The sequence below is a fragment of the Esox lucius genome, chromosome 10 (assembly GCF_011004845.1).
Source record: "Esox lucius isolate fEsoLuc1 chromosome 10, fEsoLuc1.pri, whole genome shotgun sequence".
Taxonomy (NCBI): Eukaryota; Metazoa; Chordata; class Actinopteri; order Esociformes; family Esocidae; genus Esox; species Esox lucius.
Window position 1 is genome coordinate 27741622 of NC_047578.1, and position 16724 is coordinate 27758345.

Sequence of the window (16724 nt, forward strand, 5' to 3'; positions counted from 1 at the left end):
CCTTTCTGAGCAGAAGTATATTGTTAACCTTCATGTTCCCTATTTATTACTGTGATAGACACATTTATTTTCTATTATTTGTTTAATGCGTTTCAGGACACACACATTTCCCTCTATCATTTGTAGGTCGTTCTCTTAGGCGGTCTTTATCTGAAAAGACACTTCCAGACCTCACAGGGAAGCTTAAAACTGCAGGGAATGGTTCCAAAGAGGACCCTGAGGTTGGTGAGGGCCAGGAAGAGCAAAATGCCCATATAACAGCCAGTCAGGCAACCCCAAAAACATTGTCAAATGTAAGGGTTAAATCGACCGGAAAGCAGGCTACTTGGACAAAAGCCTCAAAAGGCAAGAAGAGTGCGAAATCAGATGCCTCTGATGGGAAAAGTGGAAGCAAGACAGCAGAACCATCTTCAACCGTCAGAAAGGGGAACCAGCAATACCAAACAACCAAGATGGGCAGAAGTCAAAGGATCTCAGGGTCCCGCGCAGCCCAACACCAAACCAGCCGAGACAAGCAGGGCAGACTGGTGTGGACCCTGACAGTGGTCAAGGGCAAAGGAAAAGCCGCCAAGGGCAAAGAGCCCGGCGAGGTAACCGATAACACCAAAAAGGACAATTTTGGACCAGACAGGTCTAGGAAAAGGAGGAGAGGGTCTCAGCGAGGGGGCAAAGCTGGTGTGCCAGCTCAGTCTGGGAATGGACAAAAAGCAGATATTGGTGACGATGCTCAAAAAGCTGCACTTTCTGCTACACCTAATAAGCATGAGCAGCCCCAGCAGAGGATAGTGTCCACAGGGACAGGGGAATCCCCAGAGGCTCGACCTGAAATGGGTCAGGAGTCTGCAATCCCCCCAGAAAAAAAGAAACCCTCATCGTTCAAGCGCAGGTCCCTATATGGCCACCGTAGAAAGCCTGGGAGCGTGCGTAGGATTAGATCACCAGAGTCTGTTGTAAAACGCTTCCGGCGCAAGTTTGTCTACTACACCTATGTGTCAGATAACCTCCCAGACCCAACTGGGGAAAGCACTGGGGCAGAGGACGAGCCTCTCCTCTCCCCTGGAGAGGTCAACCTGGGAGCCAGCAGTAACCTTTCCACGCCCGTGGTGAGTGCCAGGTCTTCACGTGTAATCAAAGCCCCCAAGAGGTTCCTTGATGAGGATATAATCTCTTGGACAAGGAGCTCCCCAAAAAAGAAGAGCCAAGTGGCAAGTGGAGAGGATGGTATTAGCCAATCCTTTTATGATTCAGGCGATGATGTTGACAACTTGTCTGGAACGCCGCATCTAAATGAGTGCATATCTAATGATGAGTTTGAACCTCACGTTGATGGCGCAACTGGAAAAACAACACTTAAGACCTGTCTGGCCTCAACTCTGTCTGAGATGAAGGACTCAACGCTGAGCCCAGGCACCTCCCATCTGGAGGTCTACGAGAGACTTAAGAAGCTAACCCTCAGCCTAGCCCAGAAGAAAAAAGGCCTTCCTGCTGCTGAGGGTGAAATTGCAGAAGCGGCAATGTCTGAGGAAGAACTTCGTTTGACCTCACCAGTAAGGAAAAGGAGGAGGTCCCAGCTAAAGATGGAGGACCTTAATGCCCCAGGAGTTGTGAGGAAACTGGCTGTGCTGGTCAACAATGCTGTTGCCTCCCAATCTGCATTATCTGAGGCTCCGGATGAGGGACCAGACCAGATGAAAAATGTTAAAGGTAAAACCTGTCCTGATCTTATTTAACTAGTTGATTGCTAACTGGGTCTTTATTTGTAACAGGGCAAGTTTAGTGGTGGTAAAATTTTAGTTTTAAGGTCATGTATATACACTTCATTTGAAATCACATCACCATATAATTGAGCATGATATATGTCCAGAGTCTGTTTGAAAGCACACTGTACAGGAAATTGGTTCTATTTATACCACGTTATGTCTTAGGTTTGATAACATCCAGCATTTCGGAAGTTGTTCAATGACAGCAGCTTGATTCTTCTCCGCAGTGGAAGAGGCCGTGGCTGAAGGGATCGACAAAGGAGAGAGGCAGACTCAACTGGGTGACCACGCAGTTGTGGTGGAACAGGGGTGTGCCAGCCAACGGATTAACCTCACCGGCACCAACAAGAGGATGTTCCACCTGCTGAAGAGAGCCAAGGTCCAGCTCATTAAGATTGATCAGCTTAAGAAAGCCAAACTGCAGCTGGTGAAGATCGACCAGCAAAGACAGATCAAGTCGTCACAGGTGAGAATGTTTAAACTTGTTTGGGCCTACTGCATCGCGAATAGCCCATTGTTCCCAACTAGAGCTCTTTTTGCCAGCCTAGAAGAGCGAATGTCTCTTACTGAGTGTGAGTCTGTCTGTCCCTGACTGACTGACGACCCCTTGTTATATAGCGTAGTGGTTAGAGATGCAGGCTACAGAATAACAGGTCTGCGTTTGACTCCCGTAACACTCTAAACACATTATGCCTGAGGTTCAGGACAGACAAAAACTTTGCTGGCTATAACCTTATGTAGCTCCGTAATAGGAAGCCTAAAATAAAATGGTTCTGGTGGATATTAGGATTTGTTCAGGATAGACAAACACTTTGCTGCCGACATGATTCTCTCGTCTTTTCACTTGACAAAAGTCAGTTATCGTCACCTTCTGTAGCTATGGGAAGCCTAAAATGAAACTGTTTACTGTAGTGATGGCCAAACGAGGCTTAGTGTTATTTTAGCAGCACTCAGATTTTCATTATCACAATGAAAAGCCATCATTGAAGTGTTTATGGCCATATAGTTAACAACCTAGTATGTATAAAAACAACATTAAGAACAGACAATAAACATAAAATGGCAGACTATATTGACAGACTAGATTAACTATATCGCCTTATATAGTTAAATTATGGCTTTTATTTTGAAAAAGAAAGTCTGAGTTAGCCCTGCTAGCATAATATCCTGCTGCTAGAAGAACGATCATCACTAGTTTACTGTTATATTGTGATTATTTCTGGTGGATTTTTTCCGAATTATGTCCTAGGATTTCTTCAGGATAGTTAAACACTTCACTGGCTACACGATTCTCTTGTCTCTTCACTTGACGTAAAAGTCTGTCACCTATATTGATACAGTACTTACCGTATCAGTGTCATTCACAAATGGCTAATAAGCTGTTAAAACGGCCAGTGGCAAAAGTCATGCAGGTCATAGATACTATTTGTGGTAGAGGTAACATTACTCAGTTTAACACGATGGTTCATGGTGTCTAACAAAATATTAAAACTTGACGTGATGTTAATGCATGACAATATTATATAATGTCAATCTGCTATGCTAACACCCAGCAAATGGTCAGTTCTGCGGTGTAGTGGTTAAAGACACAGCCTTTCACGTGGGTGACATAGGTTAGAATCTCGATCAACACTTGCTATTGCGGGCCAGCTGAACTTGCCTGGTTTCTTATTTTAAATAGAGCCTTATAAATAGTGGTGATCTACATAGGAAATAGGGGTCTAGGCATTGATTTACCATAATTTAGCATGGTCATTGGTGTACTGTAATCTTTGTGTGTTTACATTTGGCAGGGATGATACATTTTCTCTTTGTTGTAGTTGTTTTGATTTTATTTTTTTATCCAGACTCTTAGTCATTTAATAATTTCACTGTGTCTCTTGCAGCTCCTGTCTGATTCGGTGAAGCTGGGTCCTAGAGATTTTGGAGTCAGAGGTGGCCGGAGGGGGAGGGGGAGGGGAAGGAGAAGAGGAGGCTGTACTGCTCAGGTAAACTTTTTTTTTTAACTGACCCCCAGTTGTTTTCTGTCTTATCTCAGTGTGTGTGTGGATCTGTCTCTTTCTGGAACTCTCTGCTTCTTTATGTTTGTGGGCTCCTAAGTGTGTTGATTGATCCGTCGACATTACCATTCCCCTTTACAGTACTCTTATGTTATTAGCCTGTCAAGTGTTGAAATTGATACTTGCCTCAGGCCTTTTGCGCTTTTGCTGCATTCGTTTTATCATTAGAATAGGTTGGTTATGGTAATTTCATTGCAGTTTATGACTGTGTTTCCCACACCATCCATTATCCCATAGGACCTGCTCCCTGGTGGTCCACGCATCAAGCATGTCTGCAGGGCAGCGGCGGTGGCATTGGGGCAACCCCGTGCCATGGTACCTGATGATATCCCCAGACTTAGCGCACTCCCCCTACATGAGAGAGAGGGCATCACACCCTTGCAGGATGTAGAAGGTGACCTTTTCTGTCTCTGAAGCCTGCTGATAAAAAAAAAAAAAAAACATCAGTCAGTAGTTGGATATTTATTGTCTGGTTTTGTTTTCCTGATGTTTATCTTTTTGTTATTTCAGATTCGTGACCTTAGGTCAGTGACCTTACCATATGTTTACAAACCTATTGTGAGATGAGCACACGCTTTATCTTGCTTTCTCTCTGACGTGCGCTCTATTACTCTCGCCATCTCTAGACATTGCTGACCCCTCTGATCAGGAGCTGGAAAGCACTCAGGAACACAAGACAAGGCGGAAGCACAAGTTCTGCAAGCGGCGGAAGTGGAACCGTAATGTTGTTGGCCCCGGGGGTCGCTCTACCCGCTGTGGGTCCTGCCAGGGCTGCCTCCATGAGGATGATTGCGGAACCTGTTTCAACTGCCTGGACAAGCCCAAATTTGGTGGGCCCAACACTCGACGCCAGTGTTGTGTGTAAGTGACTACTTCGTGTTGACGCGTGCAAGTTGACGCGTGCAAGTTGACGCGTGCAAGTTGACGCGTGCAAGTTGACGCGTGCAAGTTGACGCGTGCAAGTTGACGCGTGCAAGTTGACGCGTGCAAGTTGACGCGTGCAAGTTGACGCGTGCAAGTTGACGCGTGCAAGTTGACGCGTGCAAGTTGACGCGTGCAAGTTGACGCGTGCAAGTTGACGCGTGCAAGTTGACGCGTGCAAGTTGACGCGTGCAAGTTGACGCGTGCAAGTTGACGCGTGCAAGTTGACGCGTGCAAGTTGACGCGTGCAAGTTGACGCGTGCAAGTTGACGCGTGCAAGTTGACGCGTGCAAGTTGACGCGTGCAAGTTGACGCGTGCAAGTTGACGCGTGCAAGTTGACGCGTGCAAGTTGACGCGTGCAAGTTGACGCGTGCAAGTTGACGCGTGCAAGTTGACGCGTGCAAGTTGACGCGTGCAAGTTGACGCGTGCAAGTTGACGCGTGCAAGTTGACGCGTGCAAGTTGACGCGTGCAAGTTGACGCGTGCAAGTTGACGCGTGCAAGTTGACGCGTGCAAGTTGACGCGTGCAAGTTGACGCGTGCAAGTTGACGCGTGCAAGTTGACGCGTGCAAGTTGACGCGTGCAAGTTGACGCGTGCAAGTTGACGCGTGCAAGTTGACGCGTGCAAGTTGACGCGTGCAAGTTGACGCGTGCAAGTTGACGCGTGCAAGTTGACGCGTGCAAGTTGACGCGTGCAAGTTGACGCGTGCAAGTTGACGCGTGCAAGTTGACGCGTGCAAGTTGACGCGTGCAAGTTGACGCGTGCAAGTTGACGCGTGCAAGTTGACGCGTGCAAGTTGACGCGTGCAAGTTGACGCGTGCAAGTTGACGCGTGCAAGTTGACGCGTGCAAGTTGACGCGTGCAAGTTGACGCGTGCAAGTTGACGCGTGCAAGTTGACGCGTGCAAGTTGACGCGTGCAAGTTGACGCGTGCAAGTTGACGCGTGCAAGTTGACGCGTGCAAGTTGACGCGTGCAAGTTGACGCGTGCAAGTTCACGCGTGCAAGTTCACGCGTGCAAGTTCACGCGTGCAAGTTCACGCGTGCAAGTTCACGCATGTGCGCGCGCACACTTGTGTATTTCTATCCCAAAAAACACTTCCATAACCTTAACTTCACCCTATCCTTAATAGAATATTGAAGAGATGTTTTTTTTTTTTGCTGAAAAATTAGTGGACTGGATTCAAACCGAATCATTAAGCATAACATCGTAAATGAGTATTTTATATCATCCAATAATTATTCTGAATAATAAATATTTATCTGTGCCACCAGGTTAAAACGATGTGTTCGGATTGAGGCGAGGAAAGTAATGCGTGGCGTCAAGCCCCTGGCAGGTGTGTCAATGTTTCCGTGTGTTAACACGTTGCTATTTATATCGGTTGCTAATGACCCCATGCCACTCAGGCCTTACACAACCAATTGCGTCTCCCTTTTGTGCAGCCTTCCCAAGGCGCCGCCGCCGTTCCTCGATGAACAACCCCCAGTCCAACAGTGACGAGGGCCCAGAGTCCTGGGGGGAGGGAGAGGCCGAGGCGGGGTCGGTCCCAGGTACTCCCAGAGACGTCCTGATCCCCTCAACCAGGAAGCAGCCGAGGCGGAACGTGACGCCACGCTCTTACAGCAGCCTCCTGAAGTCGGAGTCCGAGGACGACGAGGACACCGATGGAGAAAACCAAGTCAAGAAGAATTCTGTTGCCCCCGGCAGCCAAGGTAATATGATCCATGGTTGTGTTGTGGTTGATGTCATAGGTCAATGCATGTTTGCGTCGCTATGTTTTAGGATGCAGCGTGACAATATCTATTGAACTTCATCCTTTAAGGATCTGTATAGCTAGGCAGATCAGAACTATGGGCGAGGGGCTGTTGGAGACAACCGTGATTGACAATGGCTTTGGTTTAGGATAAAAGTCTAGGTCAGAAGTAAAATCTGTGTCTTCCAGTGTGTCGCAGCTTTGGTGTCAATTTGAATTGAAGGTAGTGTTATTTATTTTTCAGTTATAAGATATATTTTTGAGCATTTTTATGCTTTATTTGACAGAGAAAGTGGGAAAGATAAAGAGAGTGTGCTGACATAGCAGTAGGCCGGAATCGAACCCATGCCACAGCGGTATATGTGCAAAGGAGGCAGTGGCTTAAACCACTGAACCATCCTATGCCTCAAGTAGTGATTTTGAACTTGGAAAAATAAAATGCACAAAATATTTGATACTAACACCTTTTGGGGACCATGGGAAATAATTGGTCTACTTTGATTCTTGAAGTTATGATTTCATTTGACTCCCTGAAGTGCCTTCAATTCAAATTGACCTCAGCCAGTATATTGGTTTATGCTGAAAATTTGTGATTGTTTATTTTACATATTAAAGTGTAATTTGCATTCTGGCAGATACTGCTCCCTCTGTCTTCTTTGCTCCACAAGAGGGCACCGCTGCAGCAAAGCACCGTAGACCTGGGCCAGCGAAAGGAGTGCCAGGCCGACGCCGAGCCGACAAGGTAACAACCCGTTGAACTCGGTCTCTCCTTAATGTTAATCTAACTCTCTGCTTGAAATGAATCTCACTAACGTAATCTTGCTCACAACAACTCAGTCAACTGTTATTAGAATCACTCACCCCTAATCACTCTCACACCAACGTCATCCTCATTGCCTATTCAGAAGTGAGCATCTCCACTGAAAATATCATTGTGATCATTTTCATGCACATGATATTGCAAATATTTGTGGACGGTCAGATTCATATTAAAGTTTGATTGAATTACATGCTTGGCAAGAAGAACAATTTCTCTAACAGCTGTCAAGATGGCCGTTTTAACTCAAGGACCATGTGCTGTTTTTTTCTTTTATTTCCCTGTTTCCAAAAATGTTAGGGCACTGTGTAAAATGAAAATAAAATGTAATGGAAATCTCAAGTCAGAACCCTTTAAGGCAGGTAAGGTAGAGACCATAATACTCTTTAACACATACAGTTTATTAATATTTGCAAATAGGGGCAGAAAGACACTAACTCATGATCAGTGGCAGTCTGTCTCCCGCACAGTTCATTTTTCATGGGCAAGAAGGTGTGACAGCATCGCACAAAATAACTGACCTTCTGAGCAACACATGATTATGGTCTCAATCAGCCTAGTCTTGTTCCTTTGATTAGTTTAGCTCTGTATAAGCACATCTTGCATTTTTCTATTTTCAAAATACTTCATCTCAGTACTTTACTAACAACACAGTAAGGTAGCTAGTGATTTACCCACTCCTAATCAATGGTGTAATTAATCGATCAGCTCAGTACATTTCTATAACAAAAAACTGAGTGCAAATTTTGTGCAAATCTTTTATCCCTATATTTATTTGAAAGTAGTACAAAGACAAAATACTTAGTTTTGCAACTGAGAAATTGTATTGTTTTTTGAAAATACATGCCAATTTTGAATTTGATGTCAGCAACACATTCCAAAAAAGTTGGGACAGGAGCATGTGAACCACTGTTGCATCACCTCTTATAACAACACTAAGTGTTTGAGAACTGAGGAGACCAATTGCTATAGATTTGGAAGTGGAATGTTTCCCATTCTTGCTTGATATTGGATTGCAGCTGCTCAACTGGTCAGTGTCTCCTTTGCTGTATTTGTCAATTCATAATGCGCCAAATGTTTTCAATAGGGGACAGGTTTGGGCTGCAGGCAGGCCAGTTTAGCACCCAGACTCTTTTATTACAGGGCCATGCTGTGTTCATACGTGCAGAATGTGGTTTGGCATTGTCCTGTTGAAATAAGCAAGGCCTTCCCACAATTCATTGTCTGCATGGCAGCATGTGTTACTCCAAAAGCTGTACATAATGTTCAGCATTAATGGTGCCTTCACAGAAGCGCAAGTCACCCATCCCACGTGCAGTAATGCACCCCCATACCATCACGGATGCTGGCTTTTGCACACTGCGCTGATAACAAGTCGGATGGTCCCTAACTGCTTAAGCCCGGAGGACGTGGCATCCATGATTCCTCAAATGTTGACGTGCTGTGTTCACAGTCAGTGGTTTTCAGAAGTTTTCCTGAGCCCATGCAGTGATTTCTGCTACATAATCGTGTCTGTTTTTTTATGTAGGGCCGTCTGAGGGCTGGAAGATCACGGCCATCCAATATTGGTTTTCGCCATTGTCCCTTGCGTACAGAGATTACTCCAGATGCTCCAAATTTTTTATTGATATTGTGTACCATAGATGATGAGATCCCCAAACTAATTTTTACGGTGTGATACGTTTATCTTGATTTATGGCACCTGGCTCAAGCAGGCTTTCACAGTGTGGTGAACCCCTCCCTGTCCTCACTTCTGACAGACCCATCTTCTCTGGATTTCGAAGTGAGCATTTATTTTCCAAGAAACAATAACATTTCTCACTTTCAACATTTGATATGTAGTCTTGGTACTATTTTCTATTGAATATAGGGTTTAAATGATTTGCTCATAATTGCATTCTGTTTTTCTTTACATTTTACACAGCTTCCCAACTTTTTTGGAAATGGGCTTGTATTACCGTTTGCCGCACAACTTCATTCAGTTCTTTTGATATCACTTCGCTCCCTAAAGCGGGATTTTTACTCAGTATGTGGTATTTTTCAGGAATGCTGACTGAAGTGTTAATGTGTGTTACTTTCACATGGTTGCTCTGATGCCAGGTGTTGGAAGTGATGTTTGCTTACTTTGGTGCTGACATTACGCTGATTAAGAACAGCCGAGTAAGGTGTTCATATTACTTCTGCATAGTCTGCTTACTGCCATAATAAAATTAATGCAAAATTATTATTAACACACATCAGCAATTATGTCCATCAAAATGAAGAGGATCTGTTATTTTTATTGTGCCTAACTTTAAATTGAACGCTGTTGTTTCGTAGAACATGCTGGTAGAAACATACTACTTTACTTTTAAGTTAACAACTGTTGCATGCAGTCATCGTAGACCTCAAATAACCACTCTTCTGCAATGTTCCTTACTGTTTTTATTTTCCTGGAGCTGATTTTCAGCTTTTGTAATTTGTGGATGATTTCCTAGTCACTCTCTTTCTCTTTAACAACATGAGCTACAGTTGGTGCTGGGACCACTCTCTGTTTCCACTTGGAAAAAAAGGATAGTTCCCCCAAATTACAAAATTAAATATTAAATTCCTTACACTGTAAACGGTCTAGAGACAACTTTTACACAGAAATCCATGTATTGGTTTAGTTTCTCTTGCAATGTTTCTGCATGCTAACATTTTGACATTTGTGACAGAAATCCCCTCCACATTATGCTACCTGTATAAGAAATGTCAAATTGTTCCTAAAGTATTTCAAATTGTTGTTAGGTTCAACAAAGTGTTTTACTGGTTATTTTATCATGTATGAAAAATTCTACCAGTACTATGTTTTGAAGTTTTTTTTTCTTCTGACAAATACTAAACATTATAATTTCAAAACGGTGCCAGGCAAATAAAACATGGATTGATGTGATACTCTGTCCGTAAACAGTGCATGGAATCACATTTTGTAATTTGGCTGAAACATCTACCTTTTACTGCTAGACTCAAATAAATGATATTGCCACTAGCAGCACCACAAATATGGCCATGGGCAAGATGCAAGACTTCGCTATCAGTTTGTTGCGCTCTGTCGCAGCGTAGTAGACAGCGGACTTGAAGAAGAGGAAGTTGTGCGTCGCAGTTCCACATTCTTAGATGTTGGGGAAAACCTTCACCTCTGGGCTTATCTAACCCTTTTAACTCTTTCACATCTCTTTATCAACACTTTCTGCTCAAAACCAACGGTTGCTCTGTTGGTCTTCCTTCGTCTTTCTGCTGCTTGGCCAGCTGCCATGCATGTAACCATGGTCATGCTGTAACGGTGGTCGCCCCCCTCTCTTTGGCTTAAGCAGTCCCCACCTTCGCAGGCACAGGAGAGTGACTCCCGGGAACACTGCCCAGGGCTGCGAGTCACAGAGGGTCACGTGACAAGGAGCCCCGGGGATTTCCGCCATCCCAGGATTCCCCTGCTGCGACTACACTGGCGGCTGCAGGTGCGGCTCCAGCGGCTGCCGCCGTGTGTGTTACAGTCGATCACGGCGAGGGATGAGGAACAATCGGAGGAGGACGAGTCTCGGCGGGAAGAGGAACAAGCTTTTGTTAAAGAGTGGGAGCGACAACACAACCCCAGAATTGATCCACACTATGTCCTTCATTCCCAGAATGCAGCGGAACACGTGCCAACGAACATCCTTGCGCCATTAACCAATGGGCTCCCCCAAAAGGGCTATTCAAAGAACGGCGCACACAGGATCCGCATAGACTTCAAGGTGAGAGTCAAGTTTACTCTCTCTGTCTTGTCTTTCTTGCTCTCTGTTGCTATGGCTCCTGTTCTGTCTCCTGTTTGTCTCTCTCTGGCTCGTGCGCAAACTGATGTTACATGCTCACCAATGTGTGTTACACACTTGCTCTATCTTTCCCAGGAGGATTGTGCTGTCCAGAATGTGTGGTTGATGGGTGGCCTGAGTATCCTCACCTCTGTCCCCATCACTCCTCAGCCTGTCTGTCTACTGTGTGCCAGCAAAGGCCACCATGAGGTAGTTATGGGCATGCATCCATGGAACATCTAGTATTATCATTTCATTGTAGATAAGTTACATCTCTGGTGGTTTTGAGAAAAGTCTATGTACCTAACTTTCCTGGAAACCGTTAGGTCACTGGCAACACTTTTTCCTAATTTTGAAAGTTGACCCCCTCCTTTCTCGCCTTCAGATGATCTACTGCCAGGTGTGCTGCGAGCCCTTCCACAGCTTCTGCCTGTGGCCAGAAGAGCGGCCCCAGGAGGAGAACAAAGAGAATTGGTGCTGCCGCCGCTGCAAGTTCTGCCACGTGTGCGGCCGCAAGAACAAAACCAACAAGGTGCGTGCAGAAAGTAAGCTGAAATTGTGCGGTCAGTAGTGTTACACACACACCTTCTGAACCATCCTGTTTCTTCCTTTAGCCTGTGTTGCAGTGCCGGAGGTGTCAGAACTGCTACCACCCCTCTTGTCTGGGGCCCACCTACCCAAAACCCATCAACTGTAACCTTCCCTGGGTAGGTACCTGGAACTTTTATTTCTGTTTATCCTTTATGACACAACAGGTCAGCCACTGTGAACCAGTTTTGATGATAAACACACTCCTTGTGTTTCCAGGTGTGTATGTCATGCATCCGTTGTAAGAGCTGTGGAGTGACCCCAGGAAAGTCCTGGGACATGGCCTGGAATCACGAGCAGGACCTCTGTCCCGACTGCAGCACCCTCCACAGTAAAGGTAGGCCCTCAGCAAGTCACACAGAAACCTCACACGTCAACCATAGGTCATGTCCATGGAAGGGTAAGACAGGCTCTAGGAATAGACTGAGGAGATGGGGGTCGACGTACCTAGACTTAGTCAGGATCTTTATGCCATTTTGTTTTATTTAAGGCCACGCTGAAATCATTCATGAACAGTTTTTGCAGCTTGCATTTATTTATAGAAAATGAGGGCGAGTGGGAAATATATTTGGTCGGCTTCTGTAAACCTTAGTAACACCTGGTCCTGACGCCGTTGGTGTCATAAGTGGGACAGTGTCATAGAAAGCTTGTCTTGGGGCTGATGCCCTGTTTCTATAATTTGACAGTTAGTTGTATATCTCTTAACTTGATGCTTAAAAATACTATTTCACTACTTCTGTTTTAGAAGGTATATCAGTTAAAACCAGCAAATGGACCCTTTAATGGCCTAACAATTACTTAATAAAGCAACCAAAGTTTCATATCACTTTAGTACGTCTGATTTGTTTCTTTGTTTTTTTTAAGGGAGCTTCTGCACCATCTGCTCCAAATGCTATGAGGATAACGACCTCAAAACCAGTCAGATGATGGAGTGCTCCAGATGTAGCCACTGGATCCATTCTAAATGTGAAGGGATATCTGGTGAGTTATACTAATATTTCCTACTGAACTGTTATCAGGCATGGACGTCAGGGCTGGAAAACATGAAAAACGTCTGTTTCAGCTAATCAAGGCTTTAAGAAATGTGGGTAAATTTACTTTAGAGATACTCACATAGCATTAGCAATTGTAAAATGCCAAGATTTGCAGGACATTCACTTAAATCAAAAGAAAAACATATGTTGAATGTGTAGAATTACTTAATATAAAACCTACTCCAGTTTTTCAAAGGTTATATATTTTTTTATTTTAGACGACCTGTATCAAATCCTGTCCAGCCAGCAAGAGAGTGTAGTGTACACCTGTACACCCTGCAGCCAACCACAGCCCAGCTTCTGGAAGGAGGAGCTAAAGAAAAGGCTTAGGGCAGGGCTAGAGAAGGTGCTGGCCAACATCTTATCTGACACATCCTCCCAGCACCTGCTCACCTGCAGGGAGGTAAGAGTGCCACCAATCAGAATGGAGTGACATTGACTAGTCACTACTATGCTGTCTTTCTCAAAACGTACGTTAAAGCCACTGTAAAAACTGTATTTGAAACATAATGTTGCAATCTTGTTGTTGTATATGATCGTCCTTAATGACCTTTTGCGTTGTGCTTTTGTTTCTGCAGTGTGAGGAATCTATAGATCCGGATGCTTTCATTGAGCCCATCTGCGACCTACATGCCGTTGGTCAAAAGTTTGAAGCCGGCCACTACACTTCACTTGTGAGTATCTCCAGTCTTTCATAAAATGATGCCACATAAAAGCAATGAAAACTCTTGGGATGCCCGAATAGGAGGAATAGTATATTGAATCCGACATTCCACAACTACGAATCTGACAACTTTAATTGTTCTTGTCCAATAATCAGAAATCATTCCATGAGGATGTCGTTGCTGTAATGATGAGGTGGTTGAAGGAGGAGGAGTCTCTTCCTGAAGATTTAAGGCCCACCTGTCTGGCCAGGTCTCACTACTTGAAGGTTAGTAGAGAGGAATAATGGATGAAAGGTCTATTTATGGGATTGGTGGTAACTCAATGGCTCAGTGTTGTTGTTAATTTGCATATTTATTCCCAAAAAAGTTTACCAAGGTCGTTCATTCTATTTTGTTCCTTTAGTTAGTTATGAAACAGCAGAAAATAACTCTTCAATTCAGTTTCTGTGTGTCTGTGTCCTTTTTGCATTTTTGCTCCCCAGAAGGATGTAAAAACCAAAAAGATGATTTACTGAACCTTCCCATTTCCTTTCAGTTGCTGGAGGAGACTTTCAGTTGGTTTCACAGCAAAGATCTGAAAATGTGGGACCCACTTTCCAAAGAATTCCCAAGGTAAATTGCTCCTCTCTCAGGGATCCAGATTGGGATCAATTAGTCATATTTTGTGACCACAGAATGGGCATCGGCCAATCAATTACGTACTTTAGGTGTAACTGAGTATTCCGTTGCAACCTGGGGTTGTAGTGCACAGGAAACTGCCGGCATATCAATCTCTATTCTACCTTTATTGTCAAATTCAAATTGAAAACAGTCACTGGACTAGAATGCCGATTAAGCTTTTTGATGTCAGCTAAATGATTTTCTTAATCTCATATGTACTACAATAAACAAAGCACTTTGAATTACTTTTTGTTTGAAAATCAGTGACAGTGAATAGTTTAAAGATGAAGCGTACATTAATATTTCTTTCAAGCTTCCAAAGAATGCCGTTTGAAAAAGGCACTATTGCTGAACAAGTCTCCCTGTCTGTTCTTCCAGCGGTATGCTACCTGAGGCGGTTCTTCCTCCTTCTAAGGAGCACAGCTATGCACAGTGGCTGGAGAGAACTTACCAATTCACCCGTGGGGACCTCCAACAGATGAACAGTGTCCCTCCCACATCCTCAGTCACCACCCATCAGCCCCTGCAGAGCCTCCTACTCAAATCCCCAGGTATAGAGACTCGTTAAATGTCTAATGGCCACCTATTCCCAATTTAGTGCCCTAAAGAAGGCCCTAGTCAAACATAGTTCACTATATAGGGGATAGGGTACAATTTTGGATGAAGTCTGACCCTACTGTCCCGGTTTCAAAGCAAAGATGTCTAACTTCCAGTCATCCAGCACTCAGTCTGGAGTGTTTGAGTGTTTTTGTGCTCAATGACTGATGGTCATCTTGCCCTGTTCTTCAGCCTGACACTAAGAATGATCAATTGATTGAATAATATGTGTTGGGTCAATTTTGTCTAGGTTCAAATAGTACTCCAACTGGGCCCCTGGAGTTGGACTGGAACAAAGACGAGAGGCAGTGCTCACTCTGCCAACAGTGTGGAGATGCCACACCAAACGTGAGTTACTCTGTACAGGTCCAGTGCATCATTGGTCAGGAGTCAGGACCAGAGTTTACGCTATACTTTTTGACGGCCAATATGACTGTTTAAAGCCATATAATAGCCTACATTTAAATAGCAATAGAACATAAACTCTATGATCGACCAAAGGTTTTTTATTGAAATTAGTCAGCAGAATGAACTCTTCACAATCTTTGTGAACTGAGCTTATAGACTACAACTAGGGCTGTCGCAATGATTACATAATTGCCTGATCACAATAATTTGAGCCAGATCGCAATTATTTTTATAGACAAAATATTTGCGCAATATTTTGAGGCCAATGTTAGAAACCTCACAACAAATAGGCTACCATGTGAATAATGTCAGTTTCCATGGGATGTCTAGGCCATGGGTGCAGAAGAGCATTTGACAGCTTTGCTTTATTTGTTGTATCAAATCTGAAAAAAGAAAAAACACTAGTGGGTAAAATATTTTGACTAATGTAAGTCTAATTTTGTCTTTTCCAACCGTATTTCCTAATTAGATAATGTACATTAAAATGCATGGATATAAATATTTGTCCCCATTGCGTTGATACACATTTTCCTACGTAAGGAAGCTATTTCAAATTACTATGCATTTTTGTGGTCTTGCTGGCCTCAGTTGCAACATCACTTGTTTGTTTTTTTACCCTGACCGGGGATATCTGCTTCGCCTTTGATATTTTGGAGTCTTATGCTGGAGTTGCTGCTGGAGAGTGTGGCTTTTGTATCTCACCCCACGTATAATCACATGACCAAACACTCCGGAAATATCTTACTGAAACAATGAGCAGAGGCTTCTCTTTTCTTGGCCACAGATCATACTATATAATATGCTCTTCATCTGTTTATGTATTTATTTGGCATATTTCCCACTGGACATTTTGGCCGTTGATATTTTAATCTGCGGGACAACTAAATGTGATGCTGGCTAACGTAAACCTAGTCAGGACACTGTTGCGTTCAAGATGTTTACTCAGATAAAACATGGATAGCCTACAGCTTAATATAGTACTTAGTTTGTAAACACCTGTCCTTGAGTACCTCCACCAGAGCAAGTTTTTGTAATAGCCGCATTGAAGCACACCTGATGGAACTAATCATCAATCAAATGACTACCTATTAGGGGTGTGCAAAGCAGCCAGTATTTGTATCTGTATTTGTATTTGTTAAGGGGGAAAAAGTATTTGTATTCGAGTAAAATTCAAAATAGGCGTAAAAGTTCTGTTATTTGTTTGCGTTACACTTCTAATTTACGTTATAGTTAAGTATTCTTTAATTAAATTTATTATAATAATGATGAATATGGAAATATTGGTTGATATTTTTCCATAAATCCGGCAATGAACATGTAACAAGGAACGTCATTGAAAAGAAAATAACATAACAGCCATTACCTCATCCATGGTTAAACCAACAACTAATAAATACCATTTGTGAACATTATGAACCCCACCACCACCCGTCCTTGTTGGAGGACGCTGAACCGACAGAATGAACATGTAATAAGGAACGTCATTGAAAATAACATAACAGCCAACTCATCCATGGTTAAGCAACAACTAATAAAATACTGAGCGATCTCTGTTGCTGTGTGGAGAATGGAGATGTGTGGAGCAGCCTGTGTCAGTTACAGCTTTTTTTATTTTCCCCTCCCCCGACTGAACGTCACTCACTCATCCGGG

General features: G+C 43.7%; 1 protein-coding gene across 4 annotated transcripts in view; it reads left to right on the top strand.

Annotated features, from left to right (window-relative positions):
• kmt2ba (lysine (K)-specific methyltransferase 2Ba) overlaps nt 1-16724 on the top strand; it is a 73376-nt gene that overhangs the window by 14639 nt on the left and 42013 nt on the right. Inside the window, exons 3-22 of one of the 4 annotated variants that reach the window (XM_029122696.2) lie at nt 97-1704; nt 1988-2226; nt 3647-3748; nt 4058-4214; nt 4447-4681; nt 6017-6078; nt 6185-6454; nt 7131-7237; nt 10648-11064; nt 11218-11331; nt 11507-11653; nt 11736-11828; nt 11929-12046; nt 12574-12690; nt 12962-13146; nt 13322-13417; nt 13564-13674; nt 13944-14020; nt 14447-14619; nt 14916-15013. In XM_029122696.2, coding sequence (XP_028978529.2) covers nt 97-1704; nt 1988-2226; nt 3647-3748; nt 4058-4214; nt 4447-4681; nt 6017-6078; nt 6185-6454; nt 7131-7237; nt 10648-11064; nt 11218-11331; nt 11507-11653; nt 11736-11828; nt 11929-12046; nt 12574-12690; nt 12962-13146; nt 13322-13417; nt 13564-13674; nt 13944-14020; nt 14447-14619; nt 14916-15013 — 4526 coding nt within the window. The remainder of the gene's footprint in view (nt 1-96; nt 1705-1987; nt 2227-3646; nt 3749-4057; nt 4215-4446; nt 4682-6016; nt 6079-6184; nt 6455-7130; nt 7238-10647; nt 11065-11217; nt 11332-11506; nt 11654-11735; nt 11829-11928; nt 12047-12573; nt 12691-12961; nt 13147-13321; nt 13418-13563; nt 13675-13943; nt 14021-14446; nt 14620-14915; nt 15014-16724) is intronic. The other 3 variants (XM_029122697.2, XM_029122699.2, XM_029122698.2) reach the window with 3 other exon arrangements.